Source organism: Micromys minutus (genome assembly GCF_963924665.1).
Source record: "Micromys minutus genome assembly, chromosome: 26".
NCBI lineage: Eukaryota > Metazoa > Chordata > Mammalia > Rodentia > Muridae > Micromys > Micromys minutus.
The window spans coordinates 19,909,640-19,934,432 of NC_137961.1; the positions used below are offsets into that span (position 1 = coordinate 19,909,640).

The following is a 24,793-nucleotide window of genomic DNA, read 5'->3' on the forward strand; positions in this document are numbered from 1 at the left end:
ACATGGGTTATGAGGATTATGCTCAGGGCTAGGGAAAGGATGTCCCCATCTTTTGCAAAGCCGTGCCTTTCTATGATGCTTTTCACCTTACACTTCTTTGATCATCCCTCCTCAATCCGGTTTATGAATTATCCACACTGTGGAGAGGAAGCTGCCCCTCACGGACAAGTTTCTGAACAGATATAACATCCTCCATACCCTACCCCAGCCACTGAGAGTCCTTGGCCTTGTCTGGTGTGTTCTACCTACTCTGAGAAAGTGCCCTAAGCTTCAGGCCCTACCCCAAATTACGGAGAGGCATAATCTTGTACACCTTTGCCCCAGAGGGCACATAGCACAGGTCTGTCACATAAAGTCAACAGCAAGAATCTAGTAAACAAAGCACTCTACCTAACTCTAGCACCCCCTCCCTCACCCCTCTCTTCTCCTAGTGAATTGCCCTGGTGGTGTTTGTATTTTGATGCTAATTCTGCTTCCTCTGTCTGGACAAGGTATTAGGGGAAGGACAAAAAAAGTGGGGGACATGTGGTCCATGGAGGTGAGCAAGGCATGGGGGCAAGGGAGATGCCTCTGGGGGGGGGGCATGTTGGGAATCCCTTCCCCCTGAGGGACCAGCCACACACGACCTATAGTACAGAATAGAGTTTATTCAGGTCATGGGAGAGTTAAGAGGGTAGTAGAGGAAGAGAGAGAGAGAGAGAGAGAGAGAGAGAGAGAGAGAGAGAGAGAGAGAGAGAGAGAGACAGAGAGACAGAGAGACAGAGAGACAGAGAGAGAGAGAGAGAGAGAGAGAATCCCAACATGAGGAGTGTTGATCAAATCCTCAACTGATTTCTTGTGAACCCTCTCCGCATTTTATTTTAATTGATCAAATAAGGGCTACAGCCTGTGACTAGGCAGTGGAAGGGAAAGGTGGGGCTGGAGGTTTTAGAGGGAGAGAGAGGAAAGAAGATGGAACAGAACCAAGTGGTCTGGAGAAGCTGCAAGTAGCAATGGATCTCATAGCTGGGGAGGAGTGTAGTATGGTAAATCTGCCCAATCTAGGTGTGTAGCTTATAAATATTATAATTAAGTTGTGTATTCTTTATACAGGTTTACTGAGGTTGGAGAGTTACCAAAACATTCTATCTATCTATCTATCTATCTATCTATCTATCTATCTATCTATCTATCATCTATCTATCTATCTATCAATCTATCTATCTATCTATCTCTTTCTCTGTATATGTGTTAAGCATATTTAAGGCATTACACATTTTCCACTTACATAGACATAAATCTTAATAAAGAAATTGGTTCCGTCATGACAAAAATGTTCTAGTAACGTCCATTCAAATCTAGTCTTGTGGTGCTCTTGATCTCTCATGTGTTTGCAATCTCAAAGATGTCACCTTCAAAAAAACTATTCATCCCAGCCAAAGACCTTCCTCTCCTAAGTTCTGCTGCTGTTAGCTTGGAAACCACTCCTGCCTTCCCACCCGCACCATCTTTCCATATGCCCAAAAGAAAACCACCGAACTTCCCAGCATCACTGTGGTCAGTGACATTTTATAGCCACTCGTCATTCTTCACACAGTAACTTCAATGGCCTCTAACTTCCTATGTTGGTGCTGGGGACTTTCCCAGTCATGTGACAAGGCACCTCCCCACAGTCATTTCCTACTTCCTCTGCTCTTCTCTATCCACATGGAAGCCTTTATTATTCTCTAAGCACATCTGTCCTTCTCCTCTACCAGGCAAAAATAAGAGTCTGTGTTAAAATCAAGGATAGTAATGATTAGTGAGTCAGCCACAGGAAGAAGGAGTCATTTCCATCTTGGAGTTTCCAAATGCCCTTGAAACATGTTTACTAAGTCATCAGCCACAGCCTCTGAAAAGAAACGTGGCTGTTCATGCTGAGATACATGAGTTCAGGCTATCTCATTTGCATCTTGAAGTATGCCAGGGCTTAGCACTGACTCAGCTGAGCAAGAGCCCGCTAACCACGAGAGGGATGAACAGGAATACCTTTCTGTGCCTTAATTAGCTGCTTTCCAATGTCTAGCGTCACATAGGCTGTGCCATTGAGCACTATGTCGGTTATGGTCTTCCAGCCATTGGGAGACAGTCTCTCGCTGGGAGAAATGAAGTTCCCCGCTGCATTGTTTATCACCACCTGAAATACAAGAGGCTGGGTATTTGCAGGCACATCTGAATGCTCCACCCCCACCACCGCCCAGTCAGACAGGAAGCAAGGCCACTAGACTCCTGTGACTTGTGTGTTTCTGGAGTCTGTAAAAATGGCCTGTATTGTGTCCCGGTCTCAGAATTCCCAGCTCTGCCTTTAAATTAGTGTAGGCTACAGAGACGGCAAAGGTAGGTAAGCTTACTTACCATGTAACTACCCTTTACTCTGAATACCCACAAGATGCCTTTGAGACAGCTGTGCTGTTTGGTGCATCCCTGTAACCCCAGCATTTGAAAGGCAGAGACAAGAGGACTGGGAATTAAAAGCCAGCCTGGGGTACATGGAGAAGCAATCCCTGTCACCCTCCACCCACAGACACAAGCCATCAAAATACAATTGCCTTTTAAGATATGCTGTGCTTTTGTTTAAGTAATGAACTTCTTCACTGGCAGCCTGGTCCCTCACTCCCAGGGAAGGATCTGCTGGGGTCTGCAGCAGCTTCAGTGTGAGGGGTCTCCCTGAAATGGCTTTTAACAGAGAAAAGTGTTCTCTTTGAGACTATTAGAAGAAGTAGGTTTTCTCTCACAAAGGAGCAAAGTAAAGTTCTCATCACTGCTCAGATCCAGGAAGCACAAGTGTGACATTTCTGACAGTTTCCCTGGTTTGTGCCATTCTCTTCCACTGAGAGACACTGACAGTTATCAAGAAAAGCTAACCCAACCAATCACTGAAACCAGCTACTGTGCTCTTGGGTGACTCCTCTTGCTATTGTAGCGTCTCATTATATAGAGTATAATCAAGTTTGGTCTGTGACTATAAACGTGTTCTTTAAGTATACCAGTATGGTAACAGCATAGAAATCCATCTGATTTTTTCTCTGCTTTAAACAGAGCCAGCTTTTTCCCACCCGGGCTGTTGCTCATTTCAGCAGCTCCTTCCCTCTGTGCATCCTGTGATGTTCGCAGAATCAAAACCCTGTGTTTTGAAAGGCTTCGGCCCTGTTGCACTTACATCAGGATGGCCTGCAACTTTGATCAGCTCCAGCACCGTGTTGTGTACCATATCCGGATCACGGACATCACAGCGAATCGCATGAACCTGCAAAATAATGAAAGGAAAGAACTCAGCCATTTCCAGGCCTCCTAAACCCAAACCACAAATAAACTATATAAAGACGTTACAATCCCCACATCAGATTTAAAGGGCTGCTGCTAAATATACCTTATTTCCAGTTTTAGAAGTAATCTCCTCTGCAGTAGCTTTCAGAACATCAATATTCCTAGAAATAAGCACAGGGAACTTCACATGAGTCCTAAAATGCTTTTATTTTACATTGTTCTTTTTTGTTCTCTAAGCTAAAGAACACAGACAACCAACAGTTTAAAAAAAAAAAGTTTCTGTGGAAGTATGAACTTTATCCTTTCATAAAAATCAAGTTGATTAATTTTATCTTTTTAAAAGTTAAGTTGAAATATATCAGTGTAGAAGAATTTTAATCCAGCAACATGGCTGCTGTGGGTTATAGTATTATAATCTGGCAGGAATACAGACACACCCTCAGTACATACCTTTAATTTACCAAATGATGGTGTCTAATTGAGGGACAGACAAAGTGAGGAATCAGAGAAAGATTTGACAGGATGGGATATACCCAACTCTTACAAGAATAGCTCAGGAAAGAGAAGGGACTTAAGAGAGCAGCAGAGAAAGAGGGAGAGGAAGCAGGCTTTCCTGGGACAGTTTTACAGAGACAGATTGCAGAGAGAGCAAGCTAGACATAGGTGAAGATAGAATGAGCCAGAGAGAGAGAAGGAGCCAGAAGATTATACAGATTGCTAGAGTTAATTTGTGGCCAAGCAGAGCAATTCAGTGAGAAACAGAGAGAAGTCAGATTGAATCAGTCAGCTTGGAGAGGAGTTTGAGCCAGAACAGCTGAGTCGAACCAACCAGCCAGAGTTCAAAAAGGGTGAACTCATTCATTCAGCAGTAAGCCTCCAAGACAACAATTACATCAGGCAAATAAAGGTTACTTTTAAATATCTGAAATTAATTCATGAAATTAATCACTTTCCTACAGCATTATCTACATATCAAATAATTTAGGAAAGTTTTGTCTTAGAAACAGGAACGTATGTAATCAATGCTGTCAACTCTCTATTATTAAACAGTGTGACCTTGAATCCTTCATCCTCCTGCCTCTATCTCCCATGTGCTAGGGTTACAAGTGTGTGCAACTACACCTGACTTACTTATCGATTTAAATTATTTCCTTGATTAGAGTCATCATATTTCTTCTTCAACCAAAGAAATGTATTCCTGTTATAATACACATGGGTTTCAGATTATATTTATGAGTTTGGATAACTATGTAACTTACATCCTTGAAAGAAAACAAAACAAACCATGAATGCCAACTATACAGCACTAAAGTGAAAATAACATTTAAATTTTTTTATGTATTACAACGTTAAGAACATAATCAACATTCTGTCCAATTTGCACTTGTGAATGACAGACTACTGTCACTAAGGTGACTACTTGGGCAAAAATTTTAACAAGGTTCTTAAGATTCAGGTTTCATAGTTGGTACCAGGATATGCCTACATAAGAACTTCTGCTGGTATGGCTTTATATCCATCACAATATGCATTTGTAATTCTTGTCCACTGTAAAACAACCATAGGGTTGCATCATCCACTGTTCTGTTATGAGGTTAATTGTCGATTGGATTGATAAGAAGGATAAGAACTCCAACAGAAATCAAAACCATTTCAATGGAGTCCGTTTAAACTCCACCTTCATATCCAGAAAATGAAAACGCAAACACCTGGCTGGAGAGATGGCTCAGTGGTTAAGAGCACTGACTGCTATTCCAGAGGACCTGAGTTCAATTCCCAGCAACTACATGGTGACTCATAACCATCTGTAATGGGATCTGATGCCCTCTTCTGGTGTGTCTGAAAACAATGACAGTGTACTTAAATATGTAAAATAAATAAATCTTTTTAAAAAAGAGAAAACACAAACACCATTAGTCTCCTACTATTTTTACAAGTCAAACTGCAATTGAATTCTCCCAAGGAGATTTATTTAATCTACCTACAGAACATTTTGAATACATGGGCCTGTTTCTAACACTGTGACACAGGTAGTTTCTTCAGAGACTCTCAAGTGACTCTTACCTGCTGGCTATCACACACTGGGCACCCAGGCTGGAAAGAAAAGTTGTCATTGCCTTGCCAAGGCCAGTACCTCCTCCAGTAATGAAAGCCACCTTCCCTTGAAAACTATCGGGAGGTAGCATCGGCTTTAAAAGGGGCGGGAAGAATTTAGAATGTGGAGCATCTTTGCTTTGATACAGTGTTTTCGTTCCAAAGCTGAAGAACTAAAAAGAAAAGAAGAAAAAATGAGGTAAGACATGTAATGTACTCCTGCATATTTAGAGAAGAGAAGAGATCTTCTAAGGACCCACCATTGCTGCATTTAAGGTTTCTCTCTGAGTGGTTAAATGATTTAAGTGAATAAGTGGTAAAATGAGGTGGTTTAAAAAGCACGGGCTCCACAGCTTAGACAACATAGGCAAAAGATCACTCCATAGTCGCATAAGTGTTAAGTTCTTTAAACTTCCTTGTGCCTTAGTTTCTTCATCCATAAAAAACTGGACCAGTAAAAGGATCTCCGGGAGACATGTAAGGAGTTCACACGTTGTAGTAAGTAAAATCACTACAGTAGTAACACACGAAAGCGGCGCCCGGCGCACGGTGCGCTGGTCTAAATGGCGGCATTGGCACTGACGGGTCTTATGCTTGTATAACGCTTGTGGGGAAATGGTGGCGTACACCTCTAAACCCGTTTCTCCGCAGGAGGCAGAGGCAAGAGTTCGAGGTCAGCCAGGGCTGCACAGAGAAACCCTGTCTCAAAAAAAAAAAAAAAAAAACCCATTGAGTGGTTTGGCATGCTAAGGTCGGATTCCTGCTGCTGGGTGCTGTGAGGTGCAGTCTGGCTAGCTCCGAAGTCTCAACATGAGTGGTGGGATTAGATGTATGTGCCAAGTCCTACCTGGAACAGAGCCAGCAGGAAATGGGCCTTCAAGAGTTTGACTGTTGCTAGAGTGCAGTGACCTATGATGATGTGTGTGTGAACTTCACACATGGAGAATGGGCTTTACTGGATCCTTCACAGAAGAGTCTCTACAGAGATGTGATGCTGGAGACCTACAGGAATCTCACTGCTATAGGCTACAATTGGGAAGATGACAATATTGAGGAATATTTTCAAGGTTCTAGAAGACATGGAAGGCATGAAAGAAATCATAGTGGAGAGAAATCCTGTGAATGTAACCAGTGTGGTAAAGACTTTGCCTATCAGAGTCATCTCCAAGTACATAATGGAATAGATACCAGAGAGAAACCCTATGAATGCAACCAATGTAGTAAATCCTTTTCATATCATTGTGGTCTCAGAATACATGAAAGAACACATACTAGAGAGAAACCTTATGAATTTAAGCAGTATAGTCACGCCTTTGCATGTCACAATCTTCAAATGAATAAAAGAATAAATACTGAAGAGAATTTTTATGAATGTAACCAATGTGGTAAACACTTTGAAAGACTGAGTTCTCTTGTACAACATAGAAGAACCCATACTAAAAAGAAAACCTTTGAATGTAACGAATGTGGAAAAGTCTATGCACGTCTTATGGATCTCCAGATACACCAAAGAACACACACTGGAGAGAAACCGTATGAATGCAAGGAATGTAATAAAGCCTTTGCAGGTAAGAAGGCTCTCCGAATGCATCAAAAAATACACACTGGAGAGAAGCCTTATGAATGTAAGGAATGTAATAAATCCTTTTTAAGACAAAATCATCTTCAAAGGCATAAAAGAATACATACTGGTGAGAAACCCTATGAATGTCATCAATGTGGTAAAGCCTTTACACGTCATTATACTCTTAAAATACACCAAAGAACTCACACTGGTGAGAAACCCTATGAATGTAACCAATGTGGTAAATCCTTTGTATGTCGTGCTGGTCTCCGATATCATAAAAGAACTCACACAGGAGAGAAAACCTATGAATGAAATCAGTGTGAGAACGTCTTTAGAACATATGGTCTACTTAAAAGTCATGAAAAAATACATACTACAAAGAAACCCTAAGAATGTAACCAATGTGGTAGCGCCTTTGCAGAGCATAATAGTGCCTAAAACCATAAAAAAAAAAAAAAAAGATATACTGGCAAGAAACCTTACAATTGTAATCAATGTAATAAAGACTTTTACTGTCACAATAATAAATACATAAAAAAATACACACTGGAGAGAAACACTATGAATGTAATCAATGCAATAAAGCCTTTTAAAGTCAGAATCATCTCTTCATACCTAAAAGAACACATAGTGGAAAGAAACCCTAGAAATTAATCAATGTAGTAAAGCTTTTTTAAAGTCAGAGTCATCTCCTAGAACATAAAAGAATATGTACCAGAGAGAAACCCTATGTAACTAGTGTGGTAAAGCCTTTGTATGTCATTGTCATCTTTAGAGTCATAAATGAATCCATATTAGAGAGAAACTTTGAATGCATTTAATATGTTGAGGCTTTTGCACATTTGTATAGATTCCTCATTGTGAAATAATACATACTGGAGAGATTCTCTGAATATAAGCAATGTGGTTAGGCCTTTGTGTTATAGGGTCTATTAAGATTCGACACTACTCAAACACCGGGTCAATGCAAACAACAAGAATTTATTTAACAAGCTACTACTGACTGGTCAGGGCAACAAATCTAACTCAGAACATGAAATGTGAAACATGCCTAACCCTGATCTAGAATATTATAAAAATTTTAGGCATGAAAATAAGAAATGCCTGTGTTGTGTCATATCTACATGTTTTTACCAATCAGGATTCATGAACAGTGGCTTTCCTCATGTATCTTATCTATGTCAACAAATGCAAAATAAAGATTTTACAGTAAAATTAAAAAAAAAAAAAAAAACATGAAATAATATGAATAGTGATGATGACGACGACGTTAATGGCAGCGATGATGATGTAATATAAAACAGGTGGGACAGCGCACCCGAAGCAGGGTTATGCGTGCTAAGTCATCCTCAGACACATGGCAAGTTTGAGGCCGACATGGATTATACCACTTTTCTCAGCTCCCAACTCGCATCAAAACATAAAGACTTTTTGGTTTTCGTCGTTAAAACTAATATTAGATCCAGGTAGCGGCGGTGCACGGCTTTAACTCCAGAATTCACTTGGGAGGCAGAGGCAGGCAGGTCTCTGAGTTCAACGCCGGTCTGGTCTACAAAGTTAGCTTTAGAGCAGCTAAGGGTACACAGAGAAACCCTGTTTGGGAGGGTTGGGGGTGGGATTAGTGTATTTGAGCCAGGTGAGTGGCACACACCTCGTGACCACAGCCATCCAGAGGCTGAAGCACAAGGATCACAAGTTCAAGGCCAACCCGGGGCCACCTAACAAAACCTATTAACAAAAGAGTAATTTAGATGATAACCTCATTTTGTGTTTGAGTTACTGAATTACTGAAGACAATCGTGGTGGTTTGAATGAACCCAAGAGGCTGACCGGGACTGGCACTGTTAGGAGGTGTGTTCTTGCTGAAGTGGGTGTGGCCTCACCAGGGGAAGTATGGCACTGAGGCTTTGAGGTGCAGTATCTCATTGTCTCTTCCTGCTTCCTGTAGAACCATGGGTAGAACTCTGCTGTCTCTGCAGCACCATGTCTCCCCATCTGCCACCGCGCTTCCCACCATGACAGCAATGAGTTATGCATCTGAATAATAATCCAGCCCCAATTACATGTTCTCCTTTATGAGCTATGTGGTGACAGTGTGTCTTCACAGCAGTAAAAACCCTAAGAGAACTATTATTTTTACACTCTTTATAGAGTTTATCAAGTGCCCTTTTTAAGACCAAAAAAATATTAGAGCAGGTGAAATATTCTTGCTATAATCTGAAGGGTAAATAATCCAAATTAACTTAAGCATACTTCTTTTGCACGTTTTTATATTTATGGCTTAAGAAGTAATTACCCGTGAAAATTACTGCTATTCTCAAACATTTTAATTATGAAAGCAAATGTCAAGTGTGGAACAAAACACAGTAAAAACCAACACTCATTTATCAGTTACCATGGGCTAAGATTATATACCGAACCATGTGATCACCACAGCCGTGTGCGAGTTATTACCTTTACCTCTTTGCATAGCAGAGGCTCAGAGATGTTGTGAACATTCACCCAGTTGCAGGATCAAATTCTGACATAAGCTGGCAAACTCTGGAGCCCAGTTCTGAAATACTACCTCTGGCTTACATCTAAGTTCTTCTCAAGCTTCATTAATACACCAGGGAAGGATATGACATTTCCCCTAAAAGAGAGGTCATGGCTGCAAGACCAAAATTCTAGATCTGTCATTACCTGCTAGAGTTTTTCTGTATACTACATAGCTGTCATCAGATGATCCATGGTATACACAAATTACTCCCAAAGAAATTATCAGGATTGTGAGTGAAGAAGACTTTAAAAAGAAATGGGGGGTGCTATCCAACTGAATTTATACAAGAAATTACACACACACACATAGACTTCAGTGTTTTGGGGTGGGCACGTAGCTCAGTTGTCGGTACTGCACAGAAAGCAGAAAAGCCTGGATTCAATGGCCAGCACTGTACAGAGAAGTTGGTTTGGTCAGGCACACCTGTAATCACAGTACCACAGACATACAGGTGTGGGGACAAAAAGTTCAGGGTCCTACCTGGTCTAGATAGATAGATAGGTGATAGATAGATAGATAGATAGATAGATAGATAGATAGATAGATAGATAGAGATATATGGAGAGAAAAACAAACAGACAGACAGGACAAAGACAAGAAGAAAATAAAAGTAGTGAGCTATGTGGTGCCTGACTATGCTGCCTGTAGATAAAAGTTATCTTTCAAATTCTGTCATCATATTCATTTGCACACTAGGGAACTGAAATTCTACTTTTTAAGATAGTAAGGGAGCTGGAGAGATTCCATCACTCAGACATAGCTACCTGTATGGTATAGCTCCAGGCAACCTGACACCTTCATGAAAGGAGCCCCCCTTATCATATGGCATACACTCACACAGATCCATAAATAACATTTTTAAAATAACAAATTTGCAATAAATAATAAGATGAAGTGAAGACTTGACTCAAATCCAAGATGTGTCTGGCTTCAGAGTCTCTCCTCTACTTGGTTATGATCTCTAAGTGATGGGGTTCATGCATTTTTTTTCTCTTATATTAGTTTGAGGTATTTTCAAAATCTACTTGGTACAATCTTATTTAATAACCAGGAGAAATTGTCACCAAAGGTCAAGTTTTACAAATTGGGTTTATGTGTCATCTTCATGATAATTCCATCATCACATTGACACTACTTTAGCTTTTTTTCTCTCTCTCTCTGTATCTTTTTTTTGCCACCAAACAATAACACAATCAACCTACAATCATCTTTTTCTTTCATAACTGGCAGATTTGCTTAAGACTTCCACCCACCTCCATCATGACTCCATTAAGATGATGAATCAGGAAATGTATTCAAGAGGGCTGATAAAGTTGTCACTCTCTGGGAATAATGGGGGGCAGGGAAATGCTTCAATGTTCCAAAGGCTCTGCCATGAACTTTTATTTATTTGTGGTTAATCTGTGCAGGAATTTGAAGCTTTGTGAAAGATAATTAAGCATTTAAATAAGAACATTTACATATATTTTAAAGTGTTTTATCAGCCTTCTAACTGGCTGAGGAAGCATACAAAGGTAAAAATGTTATATTTGATAATAGAAACCCCTAGTGTGTTAATGAAACATCATTACATGTCTCAGTAAGTCCATGTAATCTCATTGATAATAACTGTATGAATTCCTTTCCTGCCAATGAAAGGGAAAACAGCGACTTGCTATTTTAATTGATACCATCCTCTGACAGCGGATGGTGCATGTGTGAGCAGGAATTCTGCCATCTCTTAGCCTCTTCACAAGTTGTCTATTAAGACCATGACTAGAAATGACAAGACCAGGATGTCACCAAGCCTCTTTCCACAAGGCAATATCCTGAATAACCCAGAACTGCGCCTGGCCCCTTCCTCATCAGGAAAAGCGATGCAACGTCAATGGGCCCTGAATGGCCTTCAAATCTCACTGTGGTTTTTCTACATATGGCTTGTGTAGAAGTGAATTGGGCTTTTTGCTTCTTTTAATTGGAAATAATTCCTTTCTACCAGCATTGATTTATTTCATGTCCTGAACTTAAAAAACAAAAAGAAAAAACCAAACTTTCTAAAATCTTCCTAGTTTGGAAATGCCAACTGATTACGTGTTGAGCTCTATCTAAATCTGCCTTAGGAAAATTGGCTCTCACCCACTTCCGCCCCCTTACACATCAGCCTCCTACTTCATATCCAGCGTGTACACTAGGAGTGATCAATCACACGCATCTTCAAAATGGAAAGTCTGCAAGAATATTGGCTTTGTCCTTTTCATGAGAGATTGAGCCCATGCCTGCCTGAGGTAAGTTTTGCTGCCTGCCCAGTCTCTGAGCATACAGACTGTATGTCCTTCCATTTAAGGGACTTTTAGTGACCGAGGCATTTGAGTGAAGAACCCTTGTCTAAACAAAAGCCTGAGCATCAGTACAAAAGACTGGTGGGACAAGTGTGGGGTTTTTGTAGAGGACATTGCTTGTGTTGTTTTGGTTTTCTTTGTACCACAAGTAAACTTCTGGCATTTCCATATAGAATAAATATCTTTTTAAAATAGTATTTAAACATGCTAGGTTTCTTTACAACATAAAGCTAAGTTTCAAAATTCATTAAGCCATAGATTTTTCACAGGAAGTCGCGAGGCTGAACAGATCAATATTTAAAAACTATTGGCTCGGCTGTTTAACCACCAGTGTCATGGCTGTTGATCAGGTCTCCACAATCAAAATGCCTACTTCCAAAACAAGGATACATCCAGAATGAAAGACAAAGCCTCTCTGTCTCTTCGTGTCTGCCAGTCATTTTGTTTCTCTGCTTCTGTCTGTCTGTCTGTCTCTCTCCGTTTGTGTGTGTGTGTGTGTGTGTGTGTGTGTGTGTGAGAGAGAGAGAGAGAGAGAGAGAGAGAGAGAGAGAGAGAACTGGAGAGGAAGAAGCAGGGGAGAAGCGGGAGAGAGAAAGAGGTGGAGAGGAGAAAGGAGGAGAGGGAGAGGGCGCATGCGCGAGATAAACCTTGGGTATCATCCTCCGTAATTGTCCACCATGCTTTTTTGCTGATTAGGCTAGCTAGGCAGGCTGGCCAGCACACCACAGGAGCTCTCTCACCTCTGGCTCCCAAGCACTAGGGTTGGAAATGTGTACTACCTGACCCAGCTTTATATGGGTTCTGGGAATTGTACTCGGGTCTTGAAAGCCACCACCCATCTAGTGTGGCCTCTTTGCTCTTCTACAACTTCATACCAGTTCCAACAAGAAACTTTGCAGGTACTAACACTGCCGCATTCCTAACGCCTGCCAAGAACTTTTCACCTGCTAACCTTTGCTCTTTTTTTTTTCTCTCCAGCCTGAGCTACTCTTTATCAATTTAGCAGAGTCAAGGTCAAAACCAGGCAAATTAGCAACATTCCCCCCTCCCACTTGCTGCCTACTTCTCTGGGGCTCAATTTGGCAACACTGAGCAAAATGTTACATATAATATCCTTTGCTCTAGTTCCTCCACATTCAAAAACTGTATCCACTCACTAAGTGACCGTGGACAGCGGACATTTTGTTCAAAGACATGCATTAAGGTGAGCTCAGTGGGAAACCATTTGCCTCGAATGCACAAGCCCTCAGTTCTATTATCAGCACTAAAAACAAATGATATCCTTATCAAAATCCTATCCTAGCTCTTTACAAACGTTGACGAGAGCATCCTAAAATTAATACGGAACTGCGGCAGGCTTGAAATACGGGCAGCTATTCATACAGCATGGACCCATTAGAAGCACAGAGCTCACGTGCTGAAGGTAAACATCACTAGTTTGTCCAACTGCTCAACGCTGTATGTTTAATATCAACAAAACGATGTATTGTTTGTTAAGAGAAAGATGCAAAGAAAGTGGTGTGTGATCTGTGTGCCTTTTAGAAAAGGCTGTCTTCCTACTTGTGTTGACACAAACGCAAAAGCTTCTGGAACAATCTACAGGAAACTAGTCAGAAGAGTTCTTACAAGATCGGCACAGCGTAACACTGCTCGGGTATTCGACATTTTCATTAGGTTATATTTCACTCGAAATAGCCAACAGAAGAGCGAAACGTGTGAACGGGCTCGCAATTCAGGAAGGTCTGAGGTGGAGACAACACTCCAGAAATGCACATGAACAGTTCATAAGGACATTTAACATCCGGCTGGAGTTCCATTATAGACAATCAACTCCTTCCTCGGCTCTTTCAGGGAGATGAGGGGGCTGTTGATTTGTGTCAGGTGACTATATTTAGATCAAATTTACTCTGACTCAGACTCATACCAAAGTGGGCATTTTGTGCAGACTACTCTCTAACTGTCATATAACATATGTTTGGCAAAAACTGGCTAGCCGTTGTATCGCAAAGTATGTGTTTGAAAATGCGCATCTTTTACGAGTCTCCTTTATCTCTCACGCTCAGAGCACTCACAGGATTGCCTGCCCGCTAAGCCTTCCACAGCGACTTGCAATTTTTGTCCATTTGCCAGAACGTGCTTATCAGTGCCAGCCATGAGATCTTTGTGTCCAGACACTGCCTTCTCAGCAAAGCACCTATGGTTCTTAGCAGGAGGCATGTGGTAACACAGGAATGGCTTTTCTCCCCATTCTCATGTAGAAAGCTTGGGTCTTAGAAAGGAAGACCTGTCCAGCATCCCAAACGGCCAACTATGACCCTACAAGCTTAAACGAACTAAACTGTCCAAACTCTGTTACCTTTGGCTCCTCACAGGCCACTGTAAGCACATCTCGGTAACCATGCACACCACCTGAGCATGCCTACCCACTCCTACAACAGCGTACTGCACAGAAGGCTGGGATGCTGAGTTTCTGAGGAGCTCAGACCTTGTTGCCACAGCAACCAGTCTGAATGTAAAAGAAAACGCACTTGCTGGACTCCAAGCTCCAAAGGCTAGGCTGAATCATGCAGTTGCCAGGAGCAAGGCAGAAATTACATTTCTGAGTCATGGCACATCCCATAGCAATGGACCACCTTTTTTGAAAAAGTCATTATGCTGTGCTTTGGGGTGCACTTCCTACCATTATTACAGTCCCTATCGGTCTTCACATTAAGATGCTTCCCAACACTGCACAATAAAAGAAGATGAAATCAGCCTTAAATGAGGAAACAGTCTGAGGAACTCCACTGGAGTCTTCATTCCTGTCTGCCTTGGAGACATCTTTTACTGACTCCCTATTACATAAGCCAAGTGAAACATGACTCACACTGTTGAACCAAACATCAGAGCCACTGCTCTTATAAAAAGGATTGGTTGAATTTGAGAATTTGCTTATGTGGGAAATTATTAGACAGAAAACGAGCTTTAGGGTAAAGTTCACCCATTTACTTAGTTTTATCAGGTTTTTATTGAGCATCTACTATGCCCCAAGCACTATTGTAGGCAATGATAAAGCAATAGACAGACAAAACAATATACTATTCTATCCTTGGTGACATCAGATGTGGGGGAAAGAGATAAATGAAGTGAAATATACAGTACATTAAGCCTTGCTGCATGTTATAGGATAGCATAGAAGGGAGGCAGGACATTATTACAGGTAGAAGGACACAGCTGCTCCCAGGGTGCCCTATGGCAAGTGCAGTGGGGCTATCTGATAAAATGCTAATGGCATCCCTCAGAGCAGCCTGACCTTCCTTCCCCCCAACTCCCATCTTAACCATTCATTTACACTTCTCCAGCTCTTTCTGCTCTTGGGCACAATTTCCCATAGAACTGCTTGATCTATCCGGAAAACTCTGAAGATAATCACTGGACAGAAACTTCGAAGACCTATCTGCTCTTGGGAGGGAGCTGTCCCCACTGGGCAACACCGGAACACCATTCTGGGGTGGTGAGTATGGTTTGATCAGAAAGTGCAATTAGTAGGGCACAGCTGGATCTTAGAACAAACCTTAACCTAAAAACAGAGATACTTAAAGCTGGGAGACACACATGACCTTAATCCCAGCACTTGAGTCTGAGGCAAGGAGAATTACCAAGATTCTGAGGCTACCTTGGGCTACAAAGCAAAAGCCATTCCCCAAATGGGGGCTGAGAAGATGGTTCAGCGGTAAAATGACCATATTGCTCTTCTTGAGGACCTCGGTTTAGTTCCCAGCACCTGAACGGTGACTGAAAACATCTAGAATTCCAGTTCTAGGGAAACTGATGGCCTCCTCTGACCCCCTGGGGACATCAGGAATGCACCTGGGACACAAACTCGTGTGAGGACAAAACATTCATACACGTGAAATCAAAATAAATATTTTCAAATGAATAGATCAAAATAAAATGGTGATACTTAGGGGTTATCTTCTTCAGATTAGAAGAAAGCGATACCACCCCTCCACCATCATCCCCACGCTCTCCAATGTCCTTAGACTGAGATGAGGAACCTTGGGTGTTTTCATCCATGTCCTGAGACACAAACTCCACACACCAAACCACACGAACTTTCAGAAAGAGGCAATGGCCTTCGCTTGTTGATGGGCTTTATTCTTCAGGTTGAAATGATCTTTTTTAGACATCTCAAACAATGTGCAAGTGTCTGTGTGTTCGTACGTACAAATGTGTGCTGTGCTTGTGCTGTGGTGGCTTGAATAAGAATTGCCTCCAGAGGCTCATCTCTAGGGAATAGAACTATTTGAAAAAAATTACAGTGATAAGGAGATGTGGCCTTGTTGGAGGAAGTGTGTCACTGGGGGTGCACTTGGAGGTTTCAAAAGCCCATGCTAAGTATAGTTTTCCCACACATCCAGATGTAGAGCGGGCAGCTACTCTCCAGCCCCCAGCCACGATGAAAACTGTAAGCAAGCTCCCAATTAAAAGCTTTCCGCTATGAGTTGCCTCGGTCATGGTATCTCTTCACAAGAACAGAACAGTGACTAAGACATGTGCCCAGGTCAGAAGTGGGTCAGATTCCCTGCAGCTGTAGTTACAAGTGACCTTGACGAGCCAACATGAGTGCCATATAAGGTTGTATAACAAGCTTCAGTCCTCCAGAAAACCTGCAAGCAATCATGACCACCGAACTCTCTCTCCTGCCCTGGGTCGAAACTGCTGGCTTTACAATCTGACTTCTGACTCAAGGTGACAAGATCCACCTCCTCTAGACAAGCCTTTCCTGCCTCGCCTGCAGATAGTTTTGTTCATCTATGCATTATAAAGCACCATGTTTTCAGTCTGCGGGAGCTGCTGGTATCTCAACTATATATGAATTTTTTTATGTGAACCATGGTAGTAAGATTTCCAACCCCACAACATGGTAATGTGCAGTCATGTAATACACCCGTTCCACGTTTACTCTGTGCCAGGCTTAGTGCTAGGATCGAGCAACAAGCTAACCGGACGTAACGAAACGACGGAAGGGCTAATAGAATCGTAAATAGGATAAAGAAAAACTTCATTTTCCAGAAAAGTACCACTCTGTCCTTTTATTTAGCTAGATTGCTTATATTACCATTAACCAGGAATCACTTTCATAAAAATAATAAAGTGATGACTGTAGATTAAAAACAGAAGGTCGTGCGGCAAGCACGAGCCAGCAAGAATCTACAGACCTGAGCACATCCTCTTGTGTTCAGCAGGGAAATGGGGCCTCACTGAAAGACACAGCGGCACTGCCTTCTGCCCCAGTCCTTTGTCACACGCACTCCGGTTGCACTAAATGTATTGATTGCACACACGAAGTGCCATCCTAACTTACTAACCACGCTCCAGAAATGTAACTGAGATAGTCCCACGCTGAATGCGGGCTTGCCTTTCCAGCCACGGAGTCTCTCTGAAGAAAGCCCCGCAACTACATTTCATGACGAACACCTGATTAAACGAAACGCTTTACAGAAGAATGAAATGCAAACTAAGGGCAAGGTCCTTTTCAGCAGAGGGAATATTACATGTTTACTGCATTGAAATGTGTGGACTTCCTAGGTCAAGGTTCAGTGTAAAACAGCATTCACAGACGGTGCTTATGACAACTGAAACATTTCTCTCGCATATAAGGTTTTATTATAATATATTTACTCTCAAAAACATAAACTTGCTCGGCAGCTCCCAATTCACAAATGTTATTCTTTTCCTCATAGTGTTCAGACTCCAGCCCTCGTGTGTCAGGGAGACAGGCACGGCTATTACCTCAGAACTAACTTTTGTTTGAAAATGGGGTCTCTCGACATAACCCTGGCTGTCCTTAAACTCAGTGTGTGGACCAGGATGGCCTTCAACTCACAGCGATCCACCTGACTCTATCTCCCAACTGCTGGAATTAAAGGTGTGCTCCGATACACCTGACTCCTAACAGTTTCCTTAAGCAAATGAATTTCAAAAACGTCAGGTTGCAATTCTTTTCATTGTTTTCTTCTTTCCTGCAACGGGCTATCCTGTGGTATCAGAAAATTGGGATTTTGGGCTATCTGTGGTATTAGAAGAGAGGGATTCTGGGCTATCCAGTGGTATTAGAAGAGTGGGATTCTGGGCTATCCTGTGGTATCAGAAGAGTGGGATTCTGGGCTATCCTGTGGTATCAGAAGAGTGGGATTCTGGGCTATCCTGTGGTATCAGAAGAGTGGGATTCTGGGCTATCCTGTGGTATCAGAAGAGTGGGATTCTGGGCTATCCTGTGGTATCAGAAGAGTGGGATTCTGGGCTATCCTGTGGTATCAGAAGAGCGGGATTCTGGGCTATGCCCTGTTGCTGCAATCCTAAGGTCACAGAGGCACTGCAGGCCTGGAAAAGGACCAGTTCTCAGGAATGTGGGGGTTTTGTCTGTTTGTCTTTGCCAGGCTACATCGTCTTTTAAAAGAGAAACGGTATCAAGGCAATCTGAGCAGTGAGCAGACTCCTTTCCAGAAAAAAAAAGGTCCTCTGACTTGAAGTATCGATGGATAGACTTTCCTACTTGGATAAGGAAATTCTGATTTTTAGCTTAAGATTTTTCAACCGAGTTAGGGGGATGGGTTGTCTCGAACTAATAATGCTTTTTGCTTTTTCCTCTTCCTCTTCTCCCCTGGTTTCTTCGCTTGCATGTTCAATTCTCACTGTCGACTTGGTGGGGTAAATGTTGGGAAGCAAATAAAAACTGGAGGGAAACAGACATGGATTCCACCGTGACATTTTCAAATTACTTTAATTACGGCGTGCTTGTTTATTTGGGGGAGAAAGGCCCGAGCCTAAGTCTGACCAAAGAGTTCGACCCTAGGATCCAATTGTAGAAGGTGAGAACTATCTTCCCCAAGTTTTGGCTTTTCATTTATTTCCTTTTTTATGTGCCTTTGTTTTTTGGATAAATAACTATAGAAAACTAGGTCATCCCTGCCATGTCCCACAAAATGAGGCACAGTGGATGGGGTAGGGTGGGAGTGGGGTGGGGGGGGCTTGTAAAGGGGCAACAATGCTCAGGGAAGGCTTCTTTAGAAAGGGCACCAACCTAGCAGCCTACTCTTTTCCCTTTCCTACCCTCCGAATTGACAGATTTGCCCTTCAGGCTAGTTTTGACTAAGGGCTTGCCACTGCTAAAAGTAGGTGAAAGGTCCCTGGCTTTCTTCCAAAGTGATCTCTGGTTTCCACATCCCAACACAACCCCTGTCTGCTTAGGGACAGACCAGAGTTCAACCAGCCTGCTACGGGTGTGTAAAATTCCCTGTTTATATACAAATGCCAGTTCCTTTCTGGGAGATTCGTGTCTCCGCCCCAACCCCCTCATTCTCTCAGCTCCCAGTGCCCTGAGACCTCTGGCTTCTCAAAATTAGCTGGGTCTTTCCCTCTCCCCTCATTGCGCCCCTGGAGCGCTCTCCTTTCTCATTGCATCTCCCCCAAGTCCTGGAACCCTTGACCCCTCGCCCCTCTCCTTGCACTCTGTGCTCTGGGTTCGTCTGGCATCTCCCACATCCCTGCACCCCAAGGCCCCGGCCCTTCAAGCCTCCAGCACCCGGGGCCCCTATTCTCGTCCCCTGCGTACTCAGCTTCGCCGGTGGAAGCGAGCCTGGCCCTCACCCACGTCGCGCTGCCTTACCCTCTGAGGACCCGGATCACAGGGGAGGCGGGACACCCCAGCAGAGAACGCACGGCCCAGCAGCGTCATTCCTGCAGCAGAACTCAGTCCTTAATGCCAGGGTCCGCCCTGGCCCGGAAGTTTCAGTTCAGGGGCGGAGGGAGGAGCCGGGCCAGGCTGCGATCTCGGACTGTCTAGCCCAGATCGGGGCGGCTCCCCGCTGGCTCCTTGCAGTTCTGGGCTCCTTGGGAACAGAGAATTTTGTCTAGAGAGAAACGGGTTCGGGACTAGGCCCTGCGTAATGCAAAAGTTTCCCGAAACAACGCGACCTGCAGTTAGTCCACCGAATGCCTTTCAGTCGGTTACGTTTATTCCTCCAGGTTGTACAGCCGTGGTCCCTGGGAAGTTCCATCACACACCATCAGTAATATTTCGTGCTTAGAGCATGGCTTCTTCTAAAGCCGAGCAGACCTTGAAACGTCGGAGGGCTCGCCACCGCCTATTAGAAGAAGCTTGGCTCTGACTTCCAAGCCCTTGCTTTTCTCTCCTAGTAACAAGTGCACACTTGAAAAGCAAATGCACAATTATAAAATACACGACTTGGGATAACAGGGTTTGAAAGCTCAGGGCACTATAAAAGATTACAATTTCTCAGACTTGAAAACATTATGTATGTATGTATGTATGTATGTATGTATGTATGTATGTATGTATGTATTGTAGATGAATACACTAGCTGTCTTCAGACGCACCAGAATAGGATATCGGATGCCATTACAGATGGTTGTGAGCCATCATGTGGTTGCTGGGAATTGAACTCAGAACCTCTGGAAGAGCAGTCAGTGCTCTTAACCATCTGGAGCCCTCTCCAGCCTTGCTTGAAACTTAAAAAAACAAAATCAAAAACAAAACAAAAAACGCCTATCCTTATCAAGAAAGAAAAAATCCGAAAGGTATGGGTCTCGGTTTGTTTTCCTGTAGGAGTGATAACATACAATACCCTGAACCTGACTGGGGTCAGTGAGGTACCTCACCTGGTGAGTAATTTGCCTCCCAGCCTGAGTTCCACCTCTAGCGATCACAGGGTCTAGAGGAGAGAACCAACTCCAGCAAGCTGTCTTCTGACCTCTGCACAAGTATATCTGAACACAAAACAATAAATCTATTTTAAAAACTTAAACTCTTTGAAGAAACAGGAGGCAGGGTTTACGTTAGCTCCCAGCTCCAGGTCCTTCATGAGGAGGAAGTCTAAAGAGCAGGAGTTTGAAGATGTGCTCACGCTATATTGGAAGACAGGAGGAAGCAATGAATGTATCTGTTAGTGATCAGTCCTCTTTCTCCACTTTGTACAGTTCAGGATCCCCCAGCCTGGGAAAGGGTCCTGCCCAAAATGAAGATGGGTCTTTCCACATCACTTAACAGAATAAAGATGACGGCCAGGCCTCAAAGGCCAATCTGTCATGTGATTATATCAGCCCGACACTCTATCCCATTAACTTTAGGCAATAAGCTCCCAGCTTTGTGTGTGTATGTGTGTGTGTGTATGTGTGTGTGTGTGTGTAATGGCTCATAAGCATGTTATAATGTAAAATGTATTCAGCCTCACTGTAAAAGTCCCCATAATCTTTAACGATTATAACACTTTAAAATTTCAAAGACTTAGGTCATAAACAAGTTCCATACTCCCAACACATAATGGTACAGAATAAGAATCCCTATTCAAAAATGGAAGACCCAGGGCTAGAGGGATGGCTCAGTGGTTAAGAGCACTGACTGCTCCTCCAGAGGTCCTGAGTTCAATTCTCAGCAACCACATGATGGCTCACAACCATCTGTAATAGGATCTCACGCCCTCTTCTGGTGTGTCTGAAGACAGCTACAGTGTACTCACATACATATTCAAAGAAAGAAAGAAATAAAAAAAGAAAGAGGAAAAGAAACCTTAAAAAATGGAAGATCCAGGGCTGGAGGGATGGCTCAGTGGTTAAGAGCACTGACTGCTCCTCCAGAGGTCCTGAGTTCAATTCCCAGCAACCACATGATGGCTCACAACCATCTGTAATAGGATCTCACGCCCTCTTCTGGTGTGTCTGAAGACAGCTACAGTGTACTCACATATATATTCAAAGAAAGAAAGAACAAAAGAAAGAAAGAAAGAAAGAGAAAAAGAAACCTTAAAAATGGAAGACCCAGGATATACTGAATGAAAATAGAGACATGACCTCTCCCAGGTATCGTTGAGAAGATTTTTTTATTGCAGATGTGAGAAAGAGAACAAACAGAGGCATCTGGAAGGGTCCAGACTGACCATGGCCAGCAGAATAGACAGGAGCATGAAAGGAGCCCGGTTAGTGGCAAGGGAGGACAAGGGGGGGGGGCAAGACAGAGACCAGGATGGCAAGAAGAACCAAGGGAGTTTGAGGACAAAGGAAGCACGTGGCCAAAACGCCTGGGTTATATTGGAAAGAGGCTGGGGGAAGGGAAAAGAAGCTCAAGAACTGAAGAGGTTTAGGGTAGGGGTGGGTCAGAAAGTGCTGGAAGGAGCCAAGATGCTGTATCAGGTACTTGGAATACTGACTGTCTGGTGGCCAGCATCACCTTCTGTGAGTAATTAACTGTTGTTATTATTAACTGTTGCGCTCCCTCCCTTCCTCCCTCCCTCCCTCTCTCCCTCCTTCTCCCCCTTCCTCCTCCTCTCCTTCTTTCTCTCCCCCATCCTTCTCTTTCCTCTATTCCTGTCACCATGCCAGTACTTTCCTGCTGTTACGTGCCCTCTGGCCTCCTGGCACCATCAGCCAAAATAAACCCTTTCTTCCCTGTGTAACAGCAACAGAAAAGTGACTGAGACATCAGTTGTGTTCCAGAGGCTTGGGGAATTGCAACCCTGATGCTCTCAGCTTGCACATTTTCTGCTAAGTTGTCTCCAATCCATGCCCACAGCACTCTTTGGTACTGAGCCCATTGTCCTGGCATCTCCAACCCCCGGGTCTTCACTGAAGCCTAGACTTACCTCTCAGGGCCTCCTGACATGGACTCGAACTTCACCACACATTGTCTAGCTTCAGCTGTTCTCCACGACCCCTCTATCTGGCTTCTTTCATGCCTTCAAAGAGCAGTTCCATAAGGACATTGTTGCCAAGCTCTGCCACAAACCTGCAGAGTCCGGCTCCTATTTCTGCCCCAGCTTCTGCATACTGACCCCAAGGAAATGTGTTCTTAGGTAATTACGTCTTCAACCCAGGCTTCCTTTAAATGATTTGAGTCTTCATAGTATGGCACCTTTAAGGGACTGAGTTTGACCTTCAAGTCTTCTATCCTCTTGTCCCATGTCAGCATAGTTCTCTTCAGCAATGCCAATCTCTTTAACAAGCGCCACTGTCTTCTCAGCATGAGCCTGAATGTTCTCCTGTCTTAAAACAAATACTTCCATTGTCCTCAAATTCAACTTCAGTCTTCTCTGATCTAGAGGCCTGGGTAGGATGAACCCATATTCTTGACCAAAGATATCAAACGAATGTCCCTTCTCCAGTTCTCTATAGCGTCACTGTTGACCTCTGAGATCTCGAGAGCGGGCCCTCACTATCCACACTTCTCTCAACATTCTTGTCATCCAAGATTCCATCAGAATGGTACGCACTCTCGGCTTCTTCGAACCACAAGGTGGAAATTCTTTCAGACTCCAGCCACAAAACATGCTAAGAGCCACATAGTCAGGCGTGTCTCAGTGACGCAAGTCTGTTACCAATTGCTATCTTAGCTTTTATCCCCCATCTCTGAAGAGAGCACTCTCATGGATGAAAATATAACAATGTGGTTGGTGTCTATATGCAGGGGAGCGCAGGCACATGATAAGACCAGGCCTGTGATGGGACAGTGAAAAAGTAAGGCGGGGACAGAGTTTTTGGGAGGCTGGAGAGATAGGAAAAGAGGGAGGAGGAGGAGAAGAAACTATCCCTGTGTGGCTTTACATAACCACAGGTAACTATGAATATCATATACGGGGTGGACTATTACAGGACAATTTGTCTGCTCTAGGTGGGTAGTTTGTATCAATATCAATTGGCTCTGAGTTTATTGTGTGGACATTTTGTAGAGTGAGAATTTACCGACATAAATCTGACTGATAAATTACAAGCTTCTAGAGTTTTGATTTTTGTCAGGTTATTGGGAATTGTGACAATAACCACAGAAGGTGGATGCTGGGCAGAGTTCGAAGCAGAGATTCACAGGAGGGCGGCCGCTGCTGGGGTCAGGGACTAACAGGAGGTAGCATGGTGTGGTATAACTACACAACAGTCCCTTTGCTGACAAACATGTTTAGGCAGGATATATACTACTTTCTAAAAGCTCTAAAACATTGCTCAGGGAGGAGGGCAGCCCTGACCAGGTAATTCACTGTCCCATTTAGAATAATGGAAAGGACAATTTTTATTTTTCACCAGAAATGCTCCATTAGATGTCTTTATCTTCTGGGAAGTTTAGAACATTAGTCCTCACCCACCCAGAGGATCAGAATTAAGAGGTTTGAGCTGAGCTCACAGTACCCCCCACTGGCTCATTAACCACCTGTACCTCTGGCTCCAAGGAATTCACTTTCCTCTACCGGCACCAGCATTCATGTGTGTATACCCACACAGACATACATATACACACATAATTTACAGTGCTTCATCAGAAAGAAGCTGCTCCCCAAGGGACTTCAACACAACCCACCTGCCTTCACTTTCTCTCTTTCCTATCAGATTTTATATTCTATCGAGTCAGTTATGATTTTTTTTTCCTCCCTAAAAAAAAATTTATAAATTGGGGACCAGCAAGAAGGTTGAGCAGGTAAATGCAGTTAGTGCAAAGGCATAACCATTCATGCAGTCCCTCAGATGCATAGAAAAATCTGTATGTAACCATACATCTTTATCCCAAGCAAGTTCCCGATGAGATAAACAAAGACAGGACAGTCACCTGGTAGCGTAGGACCAGCGAGCCTGGAGTCTGAAGCAGGAAAGAAACTATGTGAAACTTTGAAGGGCATATCATCAGACAGCCTACTTCCACCAACCCTAAAGCTAAGACTGTTATCAAATAGCATCTGACACCAACAGCAAGAAGCATTTTCCTGCTTTGTTTTACCCCCGCTTTATATTTCTGCCAATGCACCTATAAAGTACCTTAGTTTGGACCGTTTATGTATTCTGGACATATACAGATTTCATGAAGTGTGACTATTGGAGACTGGATTGATCTTTGAGGCCCTGATATATGGGTAAGTAGCATAGCTCTTTCAAAACGAGGAATGTGCTTGGCAGAGCTGTTAAGAGGCTGGGGCCAGGGCTTGGGCAGCCTTTCTATGAGGCCCTGATGTA

The 24,793-nt window shown here is 43.1% G+C and overlaps 1 protein-coding gene across 1 annotated transcript in view; it reads right to left on the reverse strand.

Annotated features, from left to right (window-relative positions):
* Positions 1-19,564, reverse strand: part of DECR1 (2,4-dienoyl-CoA reductase 1) — a 30,041-nt gene extending 10,477 nt beyond the window's left edge. The window contains exons 1-5 of the mRNA XM_080938810.1: positions 19,455-19,564; positions 5,350-5,552; positions 3,389-3,446; positions 3,179-3,265; positions 2,008-2,155 (exon numbers count right to left, since the gene is read on the reverse strand). Coding sequence (XP_080794936.1) covers positions 2,008-2,155; positions 3,179-3,265; positions 3,389-3,446; positions 5,350-5,552; positions 19,455-19,523 — 565 coding nt within the window. The 5' untranslated portion in view covers positions 19,524-19,564. The remainder of the gene's footprint in view (positions 1-2,007; positions 2,156-3,178; positions 3,266-3,388; positions 3,447-5,349; positions 5,553-19,454) is intronic.
* Positions 19,565-24,793: the final 5,229 nt, after the last annotated feature.